Consider the following 22,096-nt stretch of genomic DNA (forward strand, 5'->3'; position numbering starts at 1 on the left):
GAGAATATTTATTCCATCAGAGCACCAATTAGGGCAAAATAGCACAAGCTTCCATTTGACAAAGGTATTGATTTGATTAAACATTAAAATTAATACAGATTCCCCAGGTATGATTACTTCAGCTAAGTATATTCCACTATCCTGACAGAAAACAAAGTAAAAGTTAACATTAATTTCCTATCTTCCTTCAGATCATGAAGAAGAAGCTCTTCTCAGGTCACCTGACTCTGCTTCCACTAGGTGTGTATTGCCTTTTTACTCCTCAGTTTGAGGAGCAGATCATTGCTTAGCCATGCATGGTTGCAGCCTGCTGTGCTCAAGTTCCTATATATCAGCATGGAGAGCTCCTGTGCTCTATGAAAAGAGCTGCCAGCTCCTCTGTCCTCTCTCCTTAAGGACACCTTCCTGGGGGATCTCATCCACTAGCTCTTTAAACATCCGTAAGTTCAGTCTTCCAAAGTTCAGGGTCCTGATTTTGCTGTTTGCCAGGCTCACACTCCTTGAGATCCTGAACTCAACCAGGGCATGGTCACTACAGTCCAGTCTGTTTCCAGCCTTAACCCCTTTAATGAGCTTCTCCAGATCGGTGAGTATCAGGTCCAGTAACATCTCACCTCTGGTTGGCTTGTCTAATGCCTGGACCAGCAAGTTGTCCTCTATACACTCCAGGAGTCTCCTACATTGTTCACAGCCAGCTGCACTGCTTACCAAGCTGACATCTGGGTTTTTGAAATATGCTACCTCTACCATCACTAGCAGTTGAGAGCCTGTGGAAAATTAGCTTTTGGATACCACAAGGAAAAAAACGTGCAGGATCCTTAGCACAGCCAGGATGAAAACAATGCAGAGGCCAAGAAAGCCCCCAAGCTACTTTCCAGAGGTGTCACTCCAGAATGCCATCTTGCTTCATTAACCTAACTAGCTCCTGGGCATTTACTAATATTCCATCAGCACAAAATACTGCAAAGGACTTCCCAGCAAACATGAGTATGCTGCACCCATCAGCTAATACAACTTGCCATTATCCGATACAATCACCTACCGTGACCACGACCTGAGATTTTCAAATGGCTTCAGGTCTTCCTCAAGCTCCTTTCTCATTTTCCACTGGCCTCTTCCACTTGCAGAATCCCACTAAAATGAATTCTTCCTAACACACATGCAGCCACTCATTATACTGTTCAACAGGCTTTAGAAAGGTGACCAGATACTACACTGGGTTGAATGATAAAAAAACTTATCCAGAATAAAATGCATAACATATAAACTCCATGGAACCATATCATTAGTTACAGAACCAGCAGAATAATTCCTGCGAGTGCATGCTCCTACAAAGTCTGAGATAAGACACACAAAACATTGATTTAAAGCTTGTTGTTTTGTACTCCTGCACATCAAACACAATCTTTGTTTCTGATTGCTTTCTTCTGCTGTTCTTCAATACTGAGATTTAGATCTTAAGCCCTGTGATTACAATTAAGTTTTGGAATAGTCATTTATATGTTACCTTGCACTGGAATAATAAGGGTTTCCTTCTTCCTCGAACCTCCTAATGATTGGCTCCTTCAAAGCTGCTTCATCTGCCTCAGATAACTAAAAAAAACAGGCAAATAAACAAAAACAGATAAAATACTCTTTTTCTTCTACAATGACAGCAGAGCTTTACGTGCAGCATCAACCTGAAGAAACTGCCTAAATGATCTCCCCGAAGTTTTTCACTTTTTGCACACAATTACCAATTTAGCATATCTGACAATAAAATTAAAATACATTTAAAAGAGGAAAAATGAGAATAGAAATATACTTAACTGAGTATAAGAATAATTGGGGATTAGCATCTGAAAAATTACTGAAGCTACTGTATTAAAAAAACGCTGTTACGAGTTGGCTTTGGCGAGATTTTTAATAAAATAAGTCTGTGCTACTTTTTAAGCAAAGACAAGGAATGTCATGAATGATCTTCACATTTCAAAGATGTAAACACCTCATAAATGCTTCATGTTTGTCAATGCACTAGGGTGGCATTGGGACAATGATTACTCCATTGGTGTCTCACTTTCTAACACCCTTTCCTAGCTCACAAAGTTAGCAACCCTAGTGAAAGTCACACTCCCTCTACTGAAAATGAAAGAAGAAAGATGTACCTGTTTTCCCTCCCTTGCTTTTTGGTCCTTAGCAATTGTAGCTAGAACAGTTGCAGCTTGTTCCCCTCCCATCACTGATATGCGAGCATTTGGCCACATATATAGAAATCTTGGACTGAAAAAACACAGATTAAACATTAAGGTAAGACATTGCCTTACTTTCTAGTAAAGAATTAATTCTCACTTAGCTAAGAATCAATTTTCATGCATGTCTGCATTACAATATATTGTTTTGTTTAAAAATGCACATTAACATACTTCAATGCTTGCAGCATTATGTTTGAAAATGCAAAAATTCTGTTAACTGCCTGTATTCAAGCACCTTAAAAATTTATTTCTCTTTCTTGAGCCTCTTCAGCTCACCTCCGAACCCCCAGGAATTTTTCTCTTAAACATTTCAAACAATTTCATTAGTATCAGGAACCTTGAAAAATGAAATTAGAAAACTATGTGAGTCATGTCCAAAGGGTCAAAAGTGAAAAAAATCTTTAGGGATTCTGAAACTTTACACATAAAAAGTGAATAAGGACTAAGGATTTTTTGCACAAGCTGGTATTCTTCCTATGAATTCAGAATAATGGACCAGCCTATACTGCCCAATGATTGTTAAGGACTGTACAATTTTTCCTCCAGTAACTGAAATGGGAGAAAAGGACATCAACACATTGTTAGAAGGTCTCTTCTGTCACCTAATTCAAGGTGAATCATGAGCCTATGAATCTCTACAAGTTTATCAGGTTGTTGTTTATTTGTGAACATATTCACTGAGAACTGCTGCTTTCCAAATAGCACAAGCTCTGCAAGAGTTTAGAGAGTTTTTCAGAATGGTACTTCAAGGTTATGCTCTCTTAACTTATTCCCATCTGCTGTCATAATTTGAAGCAAAACTTACCTATATGCCCTTCCACACATCCCATAGTTTCCAGCTCCATAAGAACCACCGATAATCACAGTTATTTTAGGTACATTGGCACAAGCTACAGCAGTTACCATCTTGGCACCATCTTTTGCTATCCCTCCAGCCTCATATTCTCTACCAACCATGAAACCTAAAGAATTACAACACGAAGAAAAGGCTTACCAGCTTTGTATTAGTATACTGTGGTATGTGTCATACTATGTGCTAAAGAGCAAACCATAAGACAAGGTCTTGACCAGCTGCTGACAGCCTGATTTCCAAACGGGCTGGAGATGTAGGTATTACAAAGCACACTAAAACATAGCCTCCAGAGTCAATGGCAAAGCCTACAGCTTAGTGAAATGTTAAAATAATGATCTTATTCACCTGTAATATTCTGTAAAAACACAATGGGAATATTTCTCTGGCAACACAACTGGATAAAATGCGTACCCTGTGGAGAGGAAAATAAAAATAAAATGAGTAAGCCATTAAAATTTGGACAAGTGTAGCCATCACTACCAGCACTCTGAAATCTGTTGTAAGTCCTCCCACTGAAATGCATGGGAGTATTTGCATCATGAAGTGTTATACTACTTTTCCTTCATCCAAAGTCAAATGCAAAACATGTGCTCTAGCAGAAGTAAGAAAACTCCGAAGACATGTGACCCCATGGGTAAAGCAGAAATAATATCCTGGAAAACATTACTACTGACACCGAAAAACTCAACTGCTTTGATTCAATCAGCATGTACAGACAGCTACACAGTGTGACATCGAGTTTTGTAAGACTTCTGTAGGAGTTCTGTGTCACTGAAATTATGACGGCCAGTCAGAAAAAAATATCTCCCCATTTTCTGTATAAAATAGAAGTATTCTCTGAAACCGGGAAAGTCCCACAAACGTTATCTGCTCTTTGCCCTGCCAATTGCTGGAACATTCTCTCCTTTTCCTGAGAGCAGATTCCCTCTCCCCATTTTCTAGAAAAAGACCAATTTCCCAGCAAAGGTATAAATATTAGATTTCAAGCTTCTGTTTCAACCAGAAATAATCTAAATCTATAAAGTTCCTCAGGTTATTTATACACTGCTGGTAAACAAAACAAAGCAAAAAAAGATTATGTAGCACAGCAGCTGAAAAAAACATCTAACCTCTTCAGTATATGAATCCACCAAGAGTTAAAAAAAGAAAAAATAGAGCAAAATAATAAAGCATAACCTTCTTGCTGTTTCAGAGAACAACATGAATTGCACAGTGATGATTATGGGAAATGTGAAACAGCTCATTACAAAAATGCAAAAAAAAAAAAAGGAATATTGTTAGATTATGATGCTTATAGAAGCAACATCATGGACAAAGGTTTCTCTAGAATTGAAACAACTGAAACTTGACTATCTCCTTTTACAGTACTGACATGCCAGGAAAAGTCAGCAAAGATTCCTTACGTTTTTTTCATTGATAGGAATAGAGGTTGTAGCATTAAATTATTAGAAAAATACCAGAAGTATTAGAAATACTGCAAGAGTTATTTTCTACTTGGAAATAACTGTGTTAAAACAAATGTTAGGTGAAAACAATGTAATTTACTGCTCTCCAAGCTGAAAGTATTCTTTTAGTATGTGAAACTCAATTTCATGTATTATTTTATTACAGCAATAAATCAAGTCAAATTACTTCCTTTCTCCCCATCTCTCATCAATCCTTCCTTTTTTCTATAGATTCTCAATAATGATTCCTCACCATTAGTTTGAAGTAGCCTGCTAGAACAAAACTACCATATATAACTACTATTAAAAAATTCAACTGACAGTTGTTACTTGAAAAAATAAAGAACTAAAGCAAACAACATATACCGAGGCAAGTAAACACTCTGCCATATCCAGATAGTCTTTAGCATCATCAATCCCCCAAGTACTATTAACTGTAACACTGTCACAATATTCCTTCAGAGATCTCCCCCTTCATTCACAAAACAGGTATTTTAGCTCAGAGATTTTCTGAGACTGCACAGGTTTTCACTCATTATTCTAAGCCAGGAGATCCCATAGCAAAGCACGAATATTAAAGCTCTGGTAAAACAATGAACTGAATACTGGAATTCAGGTTTGAAATTTTCCAATTACTAGAAAAACAATCGTGTGATTTAAAGTAGGACTTCACAGTTTAGAGGTTAGGAATACCAATAGGGCATGTGATGTAATCAGTATGGACTTGTCCTGTAAAAGCTGTAAGTTGCAGGATACTACTTCAACTGTGCTGTATTAATACAAATTCGAATGCTGTTCTTCTATTGACCTAATTTCTTCACATCAGAAAAATCTACAGAACATTGTTTCTAAGATATGGTCAATTGTTTTTATAGCTTATTAACCTGTTTCACATTTACATGAAAAATGTGGAGCCAGCTCCCTTTCATTATTTAAAAAAGTTCCTAATTTCAACAGCAAGTTGTCCACCAGAAGTTTTGTTTCTCAATGGCAAAGAAGCAAATTATCTATTTACCTTTTTTGCTGACTCTGAGAAAAGAACTCCATTGTTTCCAATAATTCCTACTGGATAACCAAAAATTCTTGCAAATCCTAAGGCAGAAAGATTAATTTGTAAATTTCCAGATATATATATTTTACCATGGCATGTAAAGGCAACACTTTCTCCCGGTAACAGAAACTGCTATTTGTCTGAAGATAAACATTACTAAAAATATCAATGGGTGAGCCAAACAGAATGAATCCAACTATAAAACCAGTGGGAACATATACAGCACAATTAGAATATATTTCTAAATACCTGTTATTAGTGTATCCCCATACAAGGCTTTGAATTCATCAAATCTACTTCCGTCCACAATTCTAGCAATGACCTTAAGAAAAATTAGAAAAATTAAGTTAAATTCCTAATCCTTCATATATTTTAATTTCTTGTGAAGAAGAACAAATAATTTAATACAACCTTTCCATTTTTAGAATATCAAGCAGCCCACCATATAAACAGTCTGGATGGCAGGCAAAGCCCATTTACTTTTTTAAGTGTGATTTATCTCCATGTTTGTAAAAATGGGATTTCAAGATGAAGAATACCCTAATCAAACAGTTAAACTACACAGGAACAAAGTTTTCCTGATTAGTGGAATTTCAAAGAAAAACTGCTACCTCTAGTTATATTAAACATTGATCAGTAGACTCTCATTTATAAAGAAAAAAAACATATAAAGCTATGAGTCACTTTCTTAGAGATACGATTATTTTCAGCTTTGCTTGAATTTGTGACATACAAAAATAATGAAGATCTGATCTGAGGTTTCTCTGAGATGTAAAGGGGGCATTTTTTATAAATACAGATCCACTCCTAGCAAGACATTTGCCAGAAGACATTTATTTAAACTTTAAAAGAACACAAGTCCAAATTATTCCAATACTTTACAGAGTGTAATGTGAGGCTCAGTACAAGTGTTCATCTCTTTTTCCCTTAATGTAAAGCATACCTTAGTAATTTAAATATTTTAAGACAGGTATGTATTAAAGACTCTTCATAGAATACATACTTGGTTGGTAGTGAAAAAATGTGGGAACTGCACAAAATACAAGATAGGATGTGGGTTCAGATGAAGGTTCCAAGGCAGACAATGACACCAGAACTGCAGCAGAGTACAACAGACCCCATACGTTGCTGGGAGAACTCTCAGTTGTCTGGTGTGCTTTTACTCCATAAGTCTTTAAATATTTGATCTTTCACAGGACTGACAGAAAAAGAAAGCCATCGTACCACTCAGCAAGCCTACAGAATGCTCTGCCAATGCAAAGTTACTATTTCTGTCAGCTTTTTCAGAATGTTATCAATCTCACATCCTTGCACATCCTTCTTAAAAGTATAACCAGAAAGCATTTACATTTTCAACAGGTCATTGCCATTGCAATGCATCTGGTAGACAAATACTAAAAAAATAAGCACTCAAATCAGATGTTATCAACTATGATAATATAAAGAGTGATTTCCTGCAAGAAAACTGGGTGCATGCATGTATGGGCATGTGGATCTTGCATTAATATTCATACCTCTTTGACATCAAAATTTCTTTTTAGCTGGTCACCAACTATTCCATATATTTCATCAGCTGGAAATAAAGGCTCTTCTGATGGTTCTATAGTCACCTATAGCAATTTAATAAAGCAATTTACACAACAAAGGAACTATCAGTCCACATTATGACTTGAAAGTTCAAACAACAATTAATTTGCCAACTTTGAGCACAGACTTCATCAACTACATTGAAATGACTGCATTGGCTTGTCCTTATTTTGCATAAAGATCAAGTTTCTTAAACTGAAGGTTGATAATACCTTTCTCACTTACTGTTACCCTTTTTCTACTCCTGCATATACCTCCACATGTACTCCACTTCTTCCATGTTATAAAAAAATTAAGTGTGTCCTCCCATTTTCTTACTTTCCCCCGTGTCCCACAAGGCAGGAATTATTCTGAAAAACTGGTGAAACTTTTTGTCACACAACTAAATCAACACATCTTGCCTTCCTTCAGCTGTCTATTCACCCTCTCACATCTCCACTGAAATAAAATAGGGTAATTCCCCATCATATGCTATCCATCCCGTCTTCTAAAACGAATTTCTAAATCAGTACAATAGAATGACATGATTCACGTCTGTCTGAAGTTTTGCACTTCTCCTTAATAATGGCAGAAAATATCTGCTCAAAAAGATGCTTTAGCAGGTATCTAATTTTAAGTCCATGGAAATGATCACGTGGGTTTAAAATTCAATTGAGTGTCTTGCCAAGACTGGATTAATTTAAAAGTGCAATTCTGTGACTCTGAAGCACTTTTCCAGTTGCTTCACTCTCCCACTTAAGCCCAGTGATTTTATTGGGAATAATACACCAGGAATGCAACTGCAGAACTGACACAGTACAGAAATCTTTAAGGACAAGAAGTGCAACTTTAATTTTCAAAATGCCTGAAGTCATAGACAAAAAATGTGTTATATAAATCAGTCTAGGAAAAGCATGTCTAATTTCAACAATGCAGCGTTCTCAGATTCTATACACTTACGTCTATTTTCTTCTGGAGATTTAAACTTCTTACAACTTTCCTTGCTAGATGAAGTGCATGATTGTCATCCAAAGCATAGTGATCTGTTACACCTGATTTTCTGTAAGTAAATAACAACAGCAATATGAATACTTAGGAAACAGCTATAAATCTGGCAATGAAAACTTAAAGTTTTAAAACATCCAAGACCTTAAAACATTTATTTTTATATTTAAAACATAGATGCTACCATACAGCTCTCTGTGCTTTGTTATAAAATTACTTTAAAAATAAAATCCATGCCTGACCTTTTCTTTGAAATAGCATATTCAAGTTATCAGACATGACATAAAATAGCAACTCCGGGAAGTAAAAAATCTAAATGACAATATAAATTACCATAAGCATTGTTCAAATGAAACAAAAATTCATTTGAAATTATAAAGAAAAACATGTTTTTCACAAAAATGGCATGAACTGCCCTTCAAAAGAATTCTTTATTCACTTCAGTAAATTGAAGTGAAAAATAAGCAGTTATTGTACAACAATACCTAACTTACTGTGCAGTAATATCTAACTTTGCCTACTATTCATTTTAGAACTTCAAAGTGTGTAGAATTTTTTGTTTTGCTGGCAAGCACTCTCTTACGAAAAACACAAGCTACTTTGATTTTGCTTGTAGTAAGTTCTGACAGTAAGAAAGATACAATATACAAAACGTAATATCTTTCTCAATATCTATTACTCTATTAACAATTAGTATTAAATAGTAATGTCCTCCATATTATGCACGATGCTGCAGTACACTAGACATGTATTTTAAAGTAGTCAATTAAGGAAACAACATCTTAACTAGAGTATAACAAGGTAACTATGCTAGTCTAACAATAAAACAACCTGTCTGCACAGATAAGCACACCAAAAATCTTAATTTCCAAAATTTAAATACAGCTAAAAAATATCTAAAAATAAAAAATAAAATAAAATAAAATAAATTAAAATAAAATAAAATAAAATAAAAGCTGAAGTCTCAAGTATGGAAGAAATTAACTGGGAAAATATTTCTTTAAACCTGCAGTGAAGATCTGCCCCTCCAAGATCCTCTGCTGATACCTCTTCACCCGTTGCTGCTTTAACCTACCATAAGAAAAGGAAAATGAGCTTCAGAGTAGACACTTGTCTTGCATTAATACTTACACTGGCTTAGGTACAGCAGTACCTAAGTACAGATCTTTGCAAAATGCTTCTTCATTAATAGTATTTGCCCAGTTAATCTCCCACAGAGCATTCAAAATGGGACAACACAGAATCTTGCCAAAATGACATAGTTTCTTTGACTTTGTATCCTTATTCTAGCATTAACATGTAGTTTTGACTGACAGAGATTCTCCACTTACTGTTGATTTACTGCTGTGTCCACTATTAGTGTGAATATACCCACGCATTCTTTAGATTCATAAACGTGTATTTTCACAAAAGTTTTCTTAACAAGAAAATTCAAATGTGGTACTGTCCTGCACTGTTTCAAGCAAACAATATCTCTATTGAAACTTAGCATTCTTCACTTTTGCTTTCTTTATACAAACTCTTCTGTGAATTTTAACTTAAATATTAACCACAGAACAACCATTAGCAGTTTTTATTTTCTTAACCTTCCAGTAAACACACAATAATTTAGTAACAATAATTTTCTTTAAAAGAGCATATCAGTGGCATATAACTGTTTAGATCAAGTACAATGTCCCCATAAAAGTACCTGGAATGACAACCGATATCCCAGATCTGTGAAATCTTAGACCCGAAATGGTAATTCAAGAGTAAATGAACTCCTTAAAACAACTGCACAGTTAAAAAAAACCCCAAAAGACTTCTTAATGCATTTCAACTCCACAGTAACTGCTTTGAAAAGGATTCCTTGAAAGCTGGTGAAACCATTATTCATCACACATGGGGAGTACAGAGGTAGAGCATGAGACAAGGAAAGGGAAAACTATCACCCCTTCCAAAATAGACTTCAAGTTTTCAAGTTTCATGTCTAAAAATGATGCACACTAAATATATAAATATATACTATATAGATACATAAATTCTCTAACACACACACACACTTGAAAACTGGCAAGTTTGCAAAATTATGTATAGATATCTCTTCAGTGGTAGAATTTTTGCGTTGAAATTTGAATTACCCATGCAATATGAAGGTGTGGCATTCTGATAATAATTAATGGAAAATTTCTGTCAGAGGCATAACTAACTTTAGTCTTCATCAAAGAAGGAACAGAAGAACATACTTTTTGGAGAAATCAGGAAGATTTCTTCACTGAGAGGGCTATGCAGCATTGGGACAGGCTGCCCAGAGAACTGGTTAAGCTGTCAGCCCTGGAGGTATTTAAATGCATACAGATGTGGCATTTAAAGGGACATGGTTTAGTGGTGGACTTGGCAGTGTCAGGTTAAGGACCGGACTTAATGATCTTTAGGGTGTATTCTAACATAAGTGATTCTGTGATTCGATTCTACGATTTTATTCTATGATTCTACGAAATAATTACATACCTCTCTCTTTATGCAGTTACAACACGTTAACTACTCCAGAACTCGGCACAAATATGAATACAGCATTGATTTCTTCTAGTACAGAAATCTAGAGACTAATTTTAACACATTTTACAAAAATATTTTTTCCCATTTTCCACAGAGGTGAAGTTTTCCTTCTCCAAATCACAGTATTGGAGCTGTGGGTTCTGTCAGCCAGCCTGAGACACCATCAAATTTAACTCCCCTGCTCAAAGCAGGGTCAATCAGAGAAGGTTGCTGATGACCATGTAATGATCACAAATTTTGAGTCTCAAGGACAGAGACTCCACAACCTCTCTGGACAACTTGGTTTGGCATGACCAACCTTGCAATAAAAAAGTGTTTTCTTACAACTAAACAGAACTTCCTATACTTCAATCTGCGCCCTGTAGCCTTGATCTATCACTGGGCATCAATGAGAAGTTTGGCTCTATTACCTTAACTTCTCACTGCAAGGTATTCATACACATGGACAGATTCACCCTGAGATGCTCCAGTCCCTTCATCATCTTCATGGACCCTCACTACCTCATTGAAGCATGTCCATGTCTTTCTTGGTGTGGAGAGCCCAGAGCTGGACCCAGCAGTCCAAACGCACCTTAGGAGGGCTGAGTAGATGGGAAGGATTATTTGCTCCAACACCTTCGCAGGTACAGCAGTGCAACAAAGCATTCTACAAACTGTAGTTTAAGTAATGATCAAAGTTATTTAAAGTGAATGGTTGATGTTATCCTGAAGCTTATTAAATTCTAACATTGCAAGTAAGAGCCTTGGTAAGTGGGTATTCTCAAAGAAACCCTGTTCAAGCTACTTCAGTTAGAAATTATCAGGAGTAATGAACATAAATTTCAGATATAATGCGCATTTTCCACAAGAGATGAGGCTGACATGTAGAAAAGTCCCCAGTACACAAATACATGAATTTGACAAACTTATTCCCTCTTTTTACCAGACTTTTCTTCACCTTTGAGCACAGAAAGTAGCAAATTTTCCCTTGGGAAGGAAGAATCAGAAATTTCTGTAAAGAAACGACGAAGGCTGAGCTACCAAGCAGTACTGCCAAAGATGAGGATATAGATACCTTCAGCCTGGGGAAGCGCAGAAGAATGGCCCTAAATATTATTACTACTGTGACACTTCTCCTCTTCGAGCTCTATCAGTTTATGGAGTCATTACTCCCCACCCTTCTAAAAAGAAGGGAAAGGAAACTTCCATTTTAGATGGTGGACTAATTGTACCTGCAATTCATGTTTTATCACACACATCTCAAGACTAATAATAACTAACATCAGGGATTTTCTTTTGCTTCCTTAGAATGTTTTGTTTTACGCAGGTTAGCGATAAAATCCATCCTATTTTTTTTACGCAGGGAAGACATTTTGGGGAACAGAGCTCAGACAATAATGGCTACAATATCTGCCACAGCATGGAATGGTAGTTTCTATGGGAGTCTGAAGTAATTTTGATGCTTAGAAAAGGCAAGTAAAATATTTTCAGGGAGAATATGAAAAGCGCTACAAAACAGAAAAGCTGTCAGGTAGTGATATTAAAGTTTGATCTATACGCACAAAGATAAGGATCATTACATCTGCAGGTTGCTAAGGAACAAATTAAATCGGAGGGTAGTTGTGAAATCTTCCTCTGAAAATGGTGAAAAGTTTTCAACACGTCTAACTTCACAACATCCTTGCAGTCACTGACTCACCCAGTCAAGTCTTCCCCTGGAGGCCTGACTCAGGTCACTCACTGGCAAAAGTCTCATGCACTACATCTCAGTAATACCCATGTATGACCTAAATTTCCTTGTGAAGTTAAACAATTGCCAAGAAGGCCAGCTTCTTGGGTAGTATGGGTATTAGCTGCCTCATGTACCTGCACAGTGCTGGAGCTTGAAAGAAACTGGCTCTGAGTAAGTTCTCCAGGACACATTATTTATTGCACCCACTGGGTCTCCCAGGATCTGAAGAACATTTCCAGCTCTAACACAACTCCAAGCAGGAGTGTAGTCAAGATACACTGAACTCCCCAGCAGTCTTGCCAACGGACATGCCACATCAGAAGAGCTGTGCTTTCTCAGGTCCTTTAGATTTCCTAGTTGGACTTCTGCAACAAATTACTCTGTGCCTGAGCAAGCCGCAGAGGCAGTGCTGGCCCTTTATATGCCACTGGCTCTAAGACGATGAGCTGTCCTGAACCTAGAAAACATTTGTACTTAGACAGCTCAGGTGCTCCTGCAACAGGGTAGTTATTCTTAACACAATAACCAAGCTATTAACAACCTGATGTAAAAAGCTCATTTCTTTCATCATACTAATTTTCTTATCTCAACAAAAAGATGTATGAATCACACAATGTTACTCAACCGATACTATTCTCAACCAATATCTTCATTCATGGTTATACCACTTTTCACCAAGAAACTCCAAAGACCTAAAGTGATAAATTTATAAAAAAATTACTTAATTTTGAGGAGGATTTTTCTTCGTTTAGATACAAACAACAAGCTGAAAAAGACTAATACAAGATAAAAAGGAAAAGAAACCTACGTAAGACATTTGAAACCATTATTGCCAAAGGAATTCCAACAGCTAAAATTCTAATGAGCTATAAATAAATTAGCATTATATTACATAAGTGCTATTAATCACATCATCTGCTTTTGCTGACTACTTTTTTCTTCTTGTCAACTCAGAAAGCCTCTGCTGAAATAATAAATTGCTTCAAACTAAGTGCTTTGTTTTATTAGGGTAGACAACGAAGTACCCTTGTAATTAAAGGTATGTCCCTGTTTTCCATATACCAGTTACATTCTGAATTTATTTAAGACATTCTGGAACAGTGAATTGTATTTCCCAGCCATAGGAAAGAATCTCTGCAGCTATGGTAAGACTTTTGGGGGTTTTTTTAACTGCATAAGAATTTAAACTGAACTTTGAAAGGAAAAAAAAGGTACAAAATGCCAAATCCACTTTTATCACCAAGACGACACAGTGGGGAAAAAAATTCACTCTAAAGTAAAGGAAAAGAATGGAATGCAAAAATGTCCTGTGGAAATGAGAGCAGTGCTATACAAATAAACACTAAATGACATTACAGGATAAGTTCTTCATGCTTTCAATGAAATGAACGCAATCGCGCCTTAGGAACTGGTCAACAAATAAATCTGTCAGTGATTGTCTTCCCACAGTTTAATGGGACATGCTATATTTTCCCAGCATCTTAAGTGGTGAAGGAAGTGACTTCCAACAGACTTCACCTCCCTACAGGAGTCAGTGCAGGCAGCAGAATCTTCACTAACAATGCTGTTACAAAGTGATTTCTCCATTTAGGCCTGCTCAAGCTGGAAGGACTGTAGAGAGACACGCGATTTGCACTTGGCTTTGTCACAGACAGCTTACCTAAGTTCCCAAAAGACTGTAACCAAAACAGAGCCGTTGTACTGCCTCAGAACAATTTGTACAACAGGGCAAATACGTGACTATCCCAAAAAAGCAAGTTTATCAAGTCACAATTCATTCATTGAGACTGGAACAGTGCTCTAGCTGCTAGTTCTAGCACTAACATTTATTACTGTAAATTCATTTCTTCTCATAAAGCTTGTGTTAAATTATCTTTGTCAGCAAAGATTATTGCTTGTACCGGCATAAAACTGAGCCTACACTTGAACATACAGCTGTTTCTGAAATAATAAACCCCATTCAAGCACTCTTTTTTGCTGGAGCCAAACTACTGTAATTTTAAAGCTGTGTTATACTGCAGAATTTTGCAGTCACAAATTCCACTCTGAGTTCCACAATAAAGCAAGTTTTAATTCACAAAAGTTCTTCAGGTCAGTTTCCTTAGAAGCAATTTCTTTACTAAGCAAGTAAGAAAACTATGATAAACTCCATCATAAGTGCATCTTTTTTGTCTGTAAAACGACATAAAATATAGCTGATCAGTTGTGCTTTTGAACTTCTCTGATCTTGATGGCTGTATTTTTTTTTTAATTTCACTTCATATCTAGAGACTACAAAATTGAATACAGAGACCATTTTTATCATTGAAAACGTGCATGGCAATCTAAAAGCACTAAAAAAACACCTTAAAACAGTCTGATTTACATATATACATCTAACAGACAGAAGAGATTTATTTTAGGATATAAACATTCAGATATACTTAAAAATGCAAACTAATCTCCATACTATCTGGAAATATCTCACCAAGAAATGTGTCAATTGTTTAAGCTCTACAATTATCGCAGCCTGATTTTGGAGGTGGGGATGGGGGGAGGGGCTTTGTCACTAGAAACAGATGTATTCTTACCAGTGGTGGCCCTCCCAGGAATATTGTTCCCTGTTTGCCAACAATAATACTTTCATCAGCCATTGCAGGTACGTATGCTCCTCCTGCTGTACAGGATCCCATTACTACTGCTATCTAGGGGGGAAACAAAAACACAAGTTAATGAATTGCTCAACCCTTAAAAACAGCAAATGTTTTGTACAAATTTTTCTCTGTGAGATTATTTTTGCCTGATACAGCAAGGTGATGAGACACACATTCTACCATGAAATTTATTTTTACTGATGAATGGTAAAAGGTCAAAACCTAGAGGTTGCTCTTGGTATTTATGCTCAAGTCAGAGCTTCAGTTGTTGCTTACTGGCATAGTTTCACAGATGTTAATATCCTTTGAAGGAAATTCCTCACACCTACTAGTTTGTAACTTTAGTTCCTCAATGGATCAACTAATTAACTCTGCCCCTTCAAGGCATGAGTATTTCATTATAGGCTTCAATATGAATAATCTCTGCTTCACCCATTTGCCTAATTTTGACACGAACATCTACCTAATGGACATCTCCCACCAGTAATATCTTGGTGATACTGTAATAAAACTGGCTTGAGCCCAGATATGATGAATATTATAACATTATACGATCATGAAAGTGAAGTTTCTCACTTAAGTTCTCCTTCAGGAGAACACCTCCAAAGACCCTTCCAAAACACTTGTAGAACAGAAGAAAAGGAATACTCATGAAAAAGGCAGACAGTAAGAAACACCTTCTTTCACAATCACACACATACACACACAAAAAAAATAATCTAAAAAACCTCCAGTAAATACCATTATTTTATGTTAAGTTTGTTTCAAGATATTTCTAAAGCGACATCAGGTAGTCTTCTCTGTTAAATAATAATTTAACATTTGCTCTTAGAAGAAAACAGTACACAGAAAAATGAAACTTCCAAATCACATTACCCAAATCTAAAGCAGGAGTAAATGAACCATGTTGACCTGCTACGATAAAATCAAACAGCTTTTTCAGCAAACAGTTTCTCAAACAGTATCTTAAACTATATTCAGAGTCACATGGTTAATCTGCAGTATTTCTGTTGTGCATTTAATAAATAACTCCTGGTGAATACAAAAACAACATAAGTCTGTAGAAACGGGAGAAACTTCGGCAACAGACGTTTGTTTGACACTTTTCCCTAGGATTTGTGGTTTTTTCCTACTCTTAATTTTGCCATACTTTTGCTGAAAAATGTGCCTGCATTTAAATTTAAACTCAGGTGTTATTTTTTCCAACATAAAAACTGGAATATGTATATACTGGAAAAAATAAAACCTATCTGTTAAATAGCACAACTCCAAATTCTCAAAAAATGTCTTACTTCTTGACTTCATTCTTTGAATTATGACATAGAAGTTATTGGCAGGTGCAATAAAAATCAAGAGTCCTAACTGCACATCCAGTATTTCATATCCACTGATCAGGTCCCCATTTTATCCATGCAGCATATGAGTGTGAGAGAACTCAGGAAGCTGTAAATTAGAAGCTAATCACAGCTTTCCGATTCACAGCCATACAGAAAACAACACAATTTAAACTGTATTAGGTGTATAACAAATTAGTCACAGGTAAAAGTGGAGGGGGAAATTAAAAGCACCATCAGCAACTGGAAAATAAAAAAAGAAAAAAAGCAAGCACTTAAAGGGCAAAATTGAAAAGAGCTAATGAACTGATGAAACAGACCTTCAGGCAGGTCAAAACACAGAACAGTAGGTAGGAAACTAATGACATCCAGACTCCCATATCAGAAGAATTAACCAGAGTGGAAATCAGAGAGAGCATAACTTCCTAATTCCGTTTTCTAATGAAATATCCTCTCAGACAGGGAAAATGGTTCTAGCTACCACAATCAGTTAGCACAGGGTCCATAATAAATTTACAGATGTTAACAGGGCCTTTTTGGAATGAAACAAAGGATAGATCCATTTCCCAAACAAAATGCACCCTTATTACATCCTTTAAATAAAGGAAGTACTTCAGTAAAACATTTTTCCCAGTCTTCAATAAACATTTAGAGAAAGATAAACTTTCATCAGTGTCATAGCTAGAAAATTTAACTTTCATCAGTGTTGTAACAAAGAGAAATGTGTTTTATTAAAAGGCAAATCTTTCTTACACTTAGTTTTTATTGTATAGGAGTACAATTACTCCTAATACAACACTATATGGTAATTGAAAGAAAAACAAATTCAACTTTTTATGGAACTTTACAAATACATTAAATATGTTTCAAGATATTCCAGAAAACACCAGTATGACTTTAGGGCCAGGCATTTCTAGAAAGGTCTTGCCTAACAAACATCAGTAATTTCAGCCTTGCAAACTGGGTACACATATTCATCTTTGACATAACATCTAAAAATCATTACTCTTACAGCAGATCATAACTGAACTCTCTAGCAAAAATAAGGTTTTCCAAAACTTGTCCTAAAAAACTTCTCCAGCAAAACATCACCTTCTCCTTGTCACTTTGTGATGATCTCCTTTGATACTTGCTGTTCTACCTGGCAGCTTCTCACAGGTCCCTGCTGACAATTCCCTTACAGTCTTTATTCTGTTACCTGCCTCCCTCAACTCCATTGGGACCTTACACTCTGCCCTCTACTTTCACCGCAGCCATGGTTGCCCATCAGCAGTCACATCCTCAAACACTTTACACTCTTCATGAGCAATAGATCCAGAAGTGCACTTCCCCTAGCACACCCTCTGCATCAAAAAATTGATCTCTACGTATTCCTCAAAGAACCATGACATAAAATCACCTCTGAATCCATGAACTGTGACTAACAGTCATTTTATGCATCAGAAAATTAACCTCACTGTTAGGGCAGTTTTATCATAAGGTACATCACTGTATGTGCCTTTTGCAATTGGACATGCCTGTCTCGTATTGGCCTTTTTAGCCACCAGCGTGCTTGTGACAAACGTGGGTAGAGACCTTTCCTGAATCTTCGTTCGCGAAGCCCAGCCGTGATGACATCACCGTATAAAATGGATATATAAATATTGCATACCCTTGTTAGTTAAAAGTGGGTCTCATTTACTAGCCATCATCAAAGGGGTCCTCACCTTTACAACACTGATGCAGGATAATCAACTGTTCCAAGAGATTTCCTAGTGCTTCCTCAAATGGCCCTACATACCATGCTGTCAAGTCCATTTTTCTCCTACTCCAAGACAGGAGCAGGTGGGTCAGGTCATTAACACTAAGGCTAAGAAAGAAGACAGCTTCTTCAAAATTATAATGACTTCTTGTGCACAGTTACTCTGTTTACAGCACTTGCAGTCCCCAGGTTAGCACAGCACAGTGCTGTCAAAAACAAAGCATGGGTACAAGCCTTGAAAACAGATAACGGTAGCAGGCATAAAAAATGGTTAGTACATTTAATTCTTGGGTAAAAGCAAATTACCTGTGGAATTCCTTGCGAGGACATGACTGCTTGATTATAGAAAATACGGCCAAAGTGATCTCGATCTGGGAATACTTCTGCCTGACGAGGTAAATTTGCTCCTCCTGAATCAACTAGAGTGAACAAAAATATACAAACATGTCTTCGAACAGTGTTATACACTTAAGTTGTTGGTAAAGTATCTGCATGTTATTTAAAAAATACAGCAACCACTATCACTAACACTACGTGTATGAATCTAGGTACATCAGGACATTCTTTTGGGGGGGAAAGGGAGGGGAGAAGAAAAATAGTAAACACCCCCTTCCAAAATCACATCTATCCCAATAATTCTCACGGAAAATAAACTGAGATGTGCTTGAAGATGCAGTCGTGCCTCCGTATACAAACTTTTAAACTCATCTTACTGCAAAACTTTAAAACTAAGAACACTTTCAATGTACAATTTTAACTCCATTATTCTATTGCAATTCTGTCACAAGTTCCAGAAAAAAAGCATGACTAACCACTAATGAGTTCAAAAGGTGCAGCATGTGTACTTTCATACCCTGATTATACTTCATACCAAAGACCTTAAACAATCTTCAGGAAGATTCATTTATTATATATCCTTGCCTTATGATGTGCCCTTCAGCTTACAGCTTTCCAGCAGCAGCTACCTCTCCAATCTCAATTAATGAAAATACATCCCGTCATGAGATGTATTCAGAGAAGGACACAAGCAAAGTTTCTTCTTGTTTTTTTAACAACCAAGATAAAATTTAGCCCTCCCCTTTCCTCCAAGACTCTCTATGGCAATTCCACAAATGCTACACCCCATGTCCCTGTATCGACCTCACCAATAGTTTCAACTTCACCCTTCTCCTAATCCTTCTCTTGGTATTATTTGCATGCTTAGCCTGCCAGCAGGGCAAGAAACTACAAACACTTATGCTGTCCAGGACCTACATTTATGCTGACTTTTTAACCAGCACAAGCATCCACACTGCCAAACTGATTACTGCCCCTCTGCTGCTATGTCACCTGCTAGGTTAAGCCAAACAGACAAGGAATAACCCACCCTGTTTTTTTAAACGGAGACAGTAGAGGGGTCTTTCTCCTCTGACGCTGATGTACACAGAATCCACAGGAATACACACTCTCTTACTGCTGTCTACATTGGCAGAAACCTCTTGGATTTGTATAAAAACAGGCTATAAAAATACTACTCGTAGTATACTAAGATGCTTGGCACTCTGATCTTAATCTTTAATAAAAGTATACATACATAACACTTACAGGAAGGTCTGGCTAAATATTGATGTAATAGACTAAACTCAAAATGAAAAATAATATACAATTTCTACTTCAGTAAAATTAATCCCAAATTCCAAAGATCTGTTGATCCAAACTACTACTGAGGTTATTTTTATTTCTTTAGCATGTTCTCTCATACAGCTACATGCTCCACCAGAACGTACTTTTTAACTGGAATTGAAATTGACTGGATGAGACTACAGGAAACATTGTTCCTTCACTACAGAAGGGAAAGAAATGAGAAAGAAGTTATACAGTGTTAACAGTTACATCTGAACCTGGCCCTACAGCAGTGCAGAAGATAGTGCTGAGAACCTATAAATACCCTCCAGTTAAGATGTGCCACCAATCTGCAGAGGTAACACAGTATTAATGAAAATAGATTTGAAAATGTGTGTCTTAAATACATTTCTGGTTAGTCAAATCTGGGGACACATGAGCTGCCCTTAACACAGGACATTTGCTATTTTTGCAATAGGACTTACCCAAATAAAGGCAAGGGAGATGATTTTGCATTGCAATTTCTTGAGCACGTAAGTGTTTCTTAACAGTGATGGGATAATAGGTACCACCTTTGACAGTTGCATCATTAGCCACAATCAAGCATTCCACCCTAAAAATAAAACAAGTTTATGAGAGAGTAAAACATTTCTAATAAGTAGGTATGTATGTTGTTTAAGAACTGCAACAGCCAAGGATGCTTGAAGCCCTGATGTTCTGAGAGCTCTTTCTCACCTGCATTCTGTAAACTGCACACTGTAACAGCAGCCTCAGTGCTATGATATCCTGTTCCATTATTCTGTATAGCATCATAATTAATTTCAAGAATAGTATTGGAGGTACTTTAAGTAAGAAAAACTACTTTTTAGACTAAAATACCCCCCTGTTTTTTTCAAATTCTTTACAAATGCACTAATCTCTTTCCTTCATTGAATACCAGAAACTCTATATGTGTTCTGTTTTAATATGGGATACACTTACTAAACAAAAAAACCCCTAAATCAAACCACAAATAAATAAACCCCAACACAACATATAAAAAAAAAACCTAACCAAAAAAACCCACTTTCTTTTAGCCAAGACTAAACATATTGAGATACCAACTTTGTTCATTTTTTTGGGTATCGGAAACGAAATGCTAAAAATGCTAACAGATTAACGCTGGAAACTGAATAAAATTAAACCTTCTCCTTTTTCATAACATCAGTAATGCAGATGACTGGAAGCTCTCACCCAGATACTCGTCCAATGCCCGTGATAATGCCTCCTGCAGGTACCTCCTCATTACCGTACAACTGGTAACCAGCAAACTGGGAAAACTCCAAGAACGGGGAGCTGAATAACGACAAATAAAACAAGATTTTAAAAACTAACTGGCTGTATTCGTCATTGGATCTCACTTAAAAGCTTACACTTTAAAAAAATGAGGTTTGTGGTTTTTTTTAAAAAAGAGATGAGTATTTCAAAGAACACCTCTGTAAAATTTCAGTGGTGTTATTTGCCAGTGCTTATGGAAACTAAAGAGTAAAGAAGCCTGTTGTAGTATTGACCTGCAAAAGAGAACCTGAAGTGTTTAAGAAAAAAAAGAAGTACCTACCCAGGATCAATAAGCCTGTCAATTCTCTCTCTGGGTAACAGCTTTCCTCTTGATGTGTGACGCTTACGAGCTTTTTCTCCACCTCCTGTGATACAACAGTAAATTGTCACTTTTTCTATGGACACAGATAGATAAATCACCACTTATATTAAAACTTAGAATGGAAGTGCTGATAAGCTCCCATTTTTTGAAGCACAGACCTCAATAACAAATTTAGTAAATAATGGTTTCCACTTCAAACACATTTAAGGTACTGATAAAAATGCTTGCTTTTTAGAATGTACTCTGTTTGCCCCCTCATTTTTAATAGTTACTCTTGAGGTAGAGATTTTAATAAACACAGTTGTCTGAAACTTTCCCCCACTTCTTGGCAACAAACAGGAGGGCAGAAAACACACAGAGATAAAGCACAGCAGTAGAACTTCAGAAAACACTATTCCCTAGAACTGATTCAGAATAGCTATGCTGAATCCAATCCTGAATGACCCAACACAATCTAGATTAATTTCCTTAGACCATGCCAAAACTGTAAGCAGAGTTTAGGCACACAGCATTTAATATCAAGTTTATATTTGTCTCATTTCAACCCTTCACTCAAGGTCATCCTAAATCATATCTTCTGCTCTCTAGAGCCTTGTGTCTTTCGATACTTAAGATTTGTTGACACACCTCAGCCTCTTTATAACAACAGCTTGTACAAACATTGTCTCTCTGTGTAGACAGATCACTGATTCACCTCATCACTCTAAAATTGTCTCCCTGTCCAAAATAAAGAAGGGGCTATTTTGC

General features: G+C 36.5%; 1 protein-coding gene across 1 annotated transcript in view; it reads right to left on the minus strand.

The window, feature by feature from the left end:
* The window catches only part of MCCC2 (methylcrotonoyl-CoA carboxylase 2), a 31,677-nt gene that overhangs the window by 5,649 nt on the left and 3,932 nt on the right, over window positions 1–22,096 (minus strand). Inside the window, exons 2-15 of the mRNA XM_018086129.2 lie at window positions 21,308–21,392; window positions 20,944–21,045; window positions 20,196–20,323; window positions 18,415–18,527; window positions 14,971–15,084; window positions 9,158–9,222; window positions 8,107–8,206; window positions 7,095–7,190; window positions 5,830–5,902; window positions 5,545–5,621; window positions 3,430–3,496; window positions 3,037–3,193; window positions 2,145–2,259; window positions 1,508–1,593 (exon numbers count right to left, since the gene is read on the minus strand). Of these exons, the coding sequence (XP_017941618.1) occupies window positions 1,508–1,593; window positions 2,145–2,259; window positions 3,037–3,193; window positions 3,430–3,496; window positions 5,545–5,621; window positions 5,830–5,902; window positions 7,095–7,190; window positions 8,107–8,206; window positions 9,158–9,222; window positions 14,971–15,084; window positions 18,415–18,527; window positions 20,196–20,323; window positions 20,944–21,045; window positions 21,308–21,392 (1,378 nt within the window). The remainder of the gene's footprint in view (window positions 1–1,507; window positions 1,594–2,144; window positions 2,260–3,036; window positions 3,194–3,429; window positions 3,497–5,544; window positions 5,622–5,829; window positions 5,903–7,094; window positions 7,191–8,106; window positions 8,207–9,157; window positions 9,223–14,970; window positions 15,085–18,414; window positions 18,528–20,195; window positions 20,324–20,943; window positions 21,046–21,307; window positions 21,393–22,096) is intronic.

Source organism: Manacus vitellinus, unplaced genomic scaffold (genome assembly GCF_001715985.3).
Source record: "Manacus vitellinus isolate BGI_N305 unplaced genomic scaffold, ASM171598v3 scaffold_9_pilon, whole genome shotgun sequence".
NCBI lineage: Eukaryota > Metazoa > Chordata > Aves > Passeriformes > Pipridae > Manacus > Manacus vitellinus.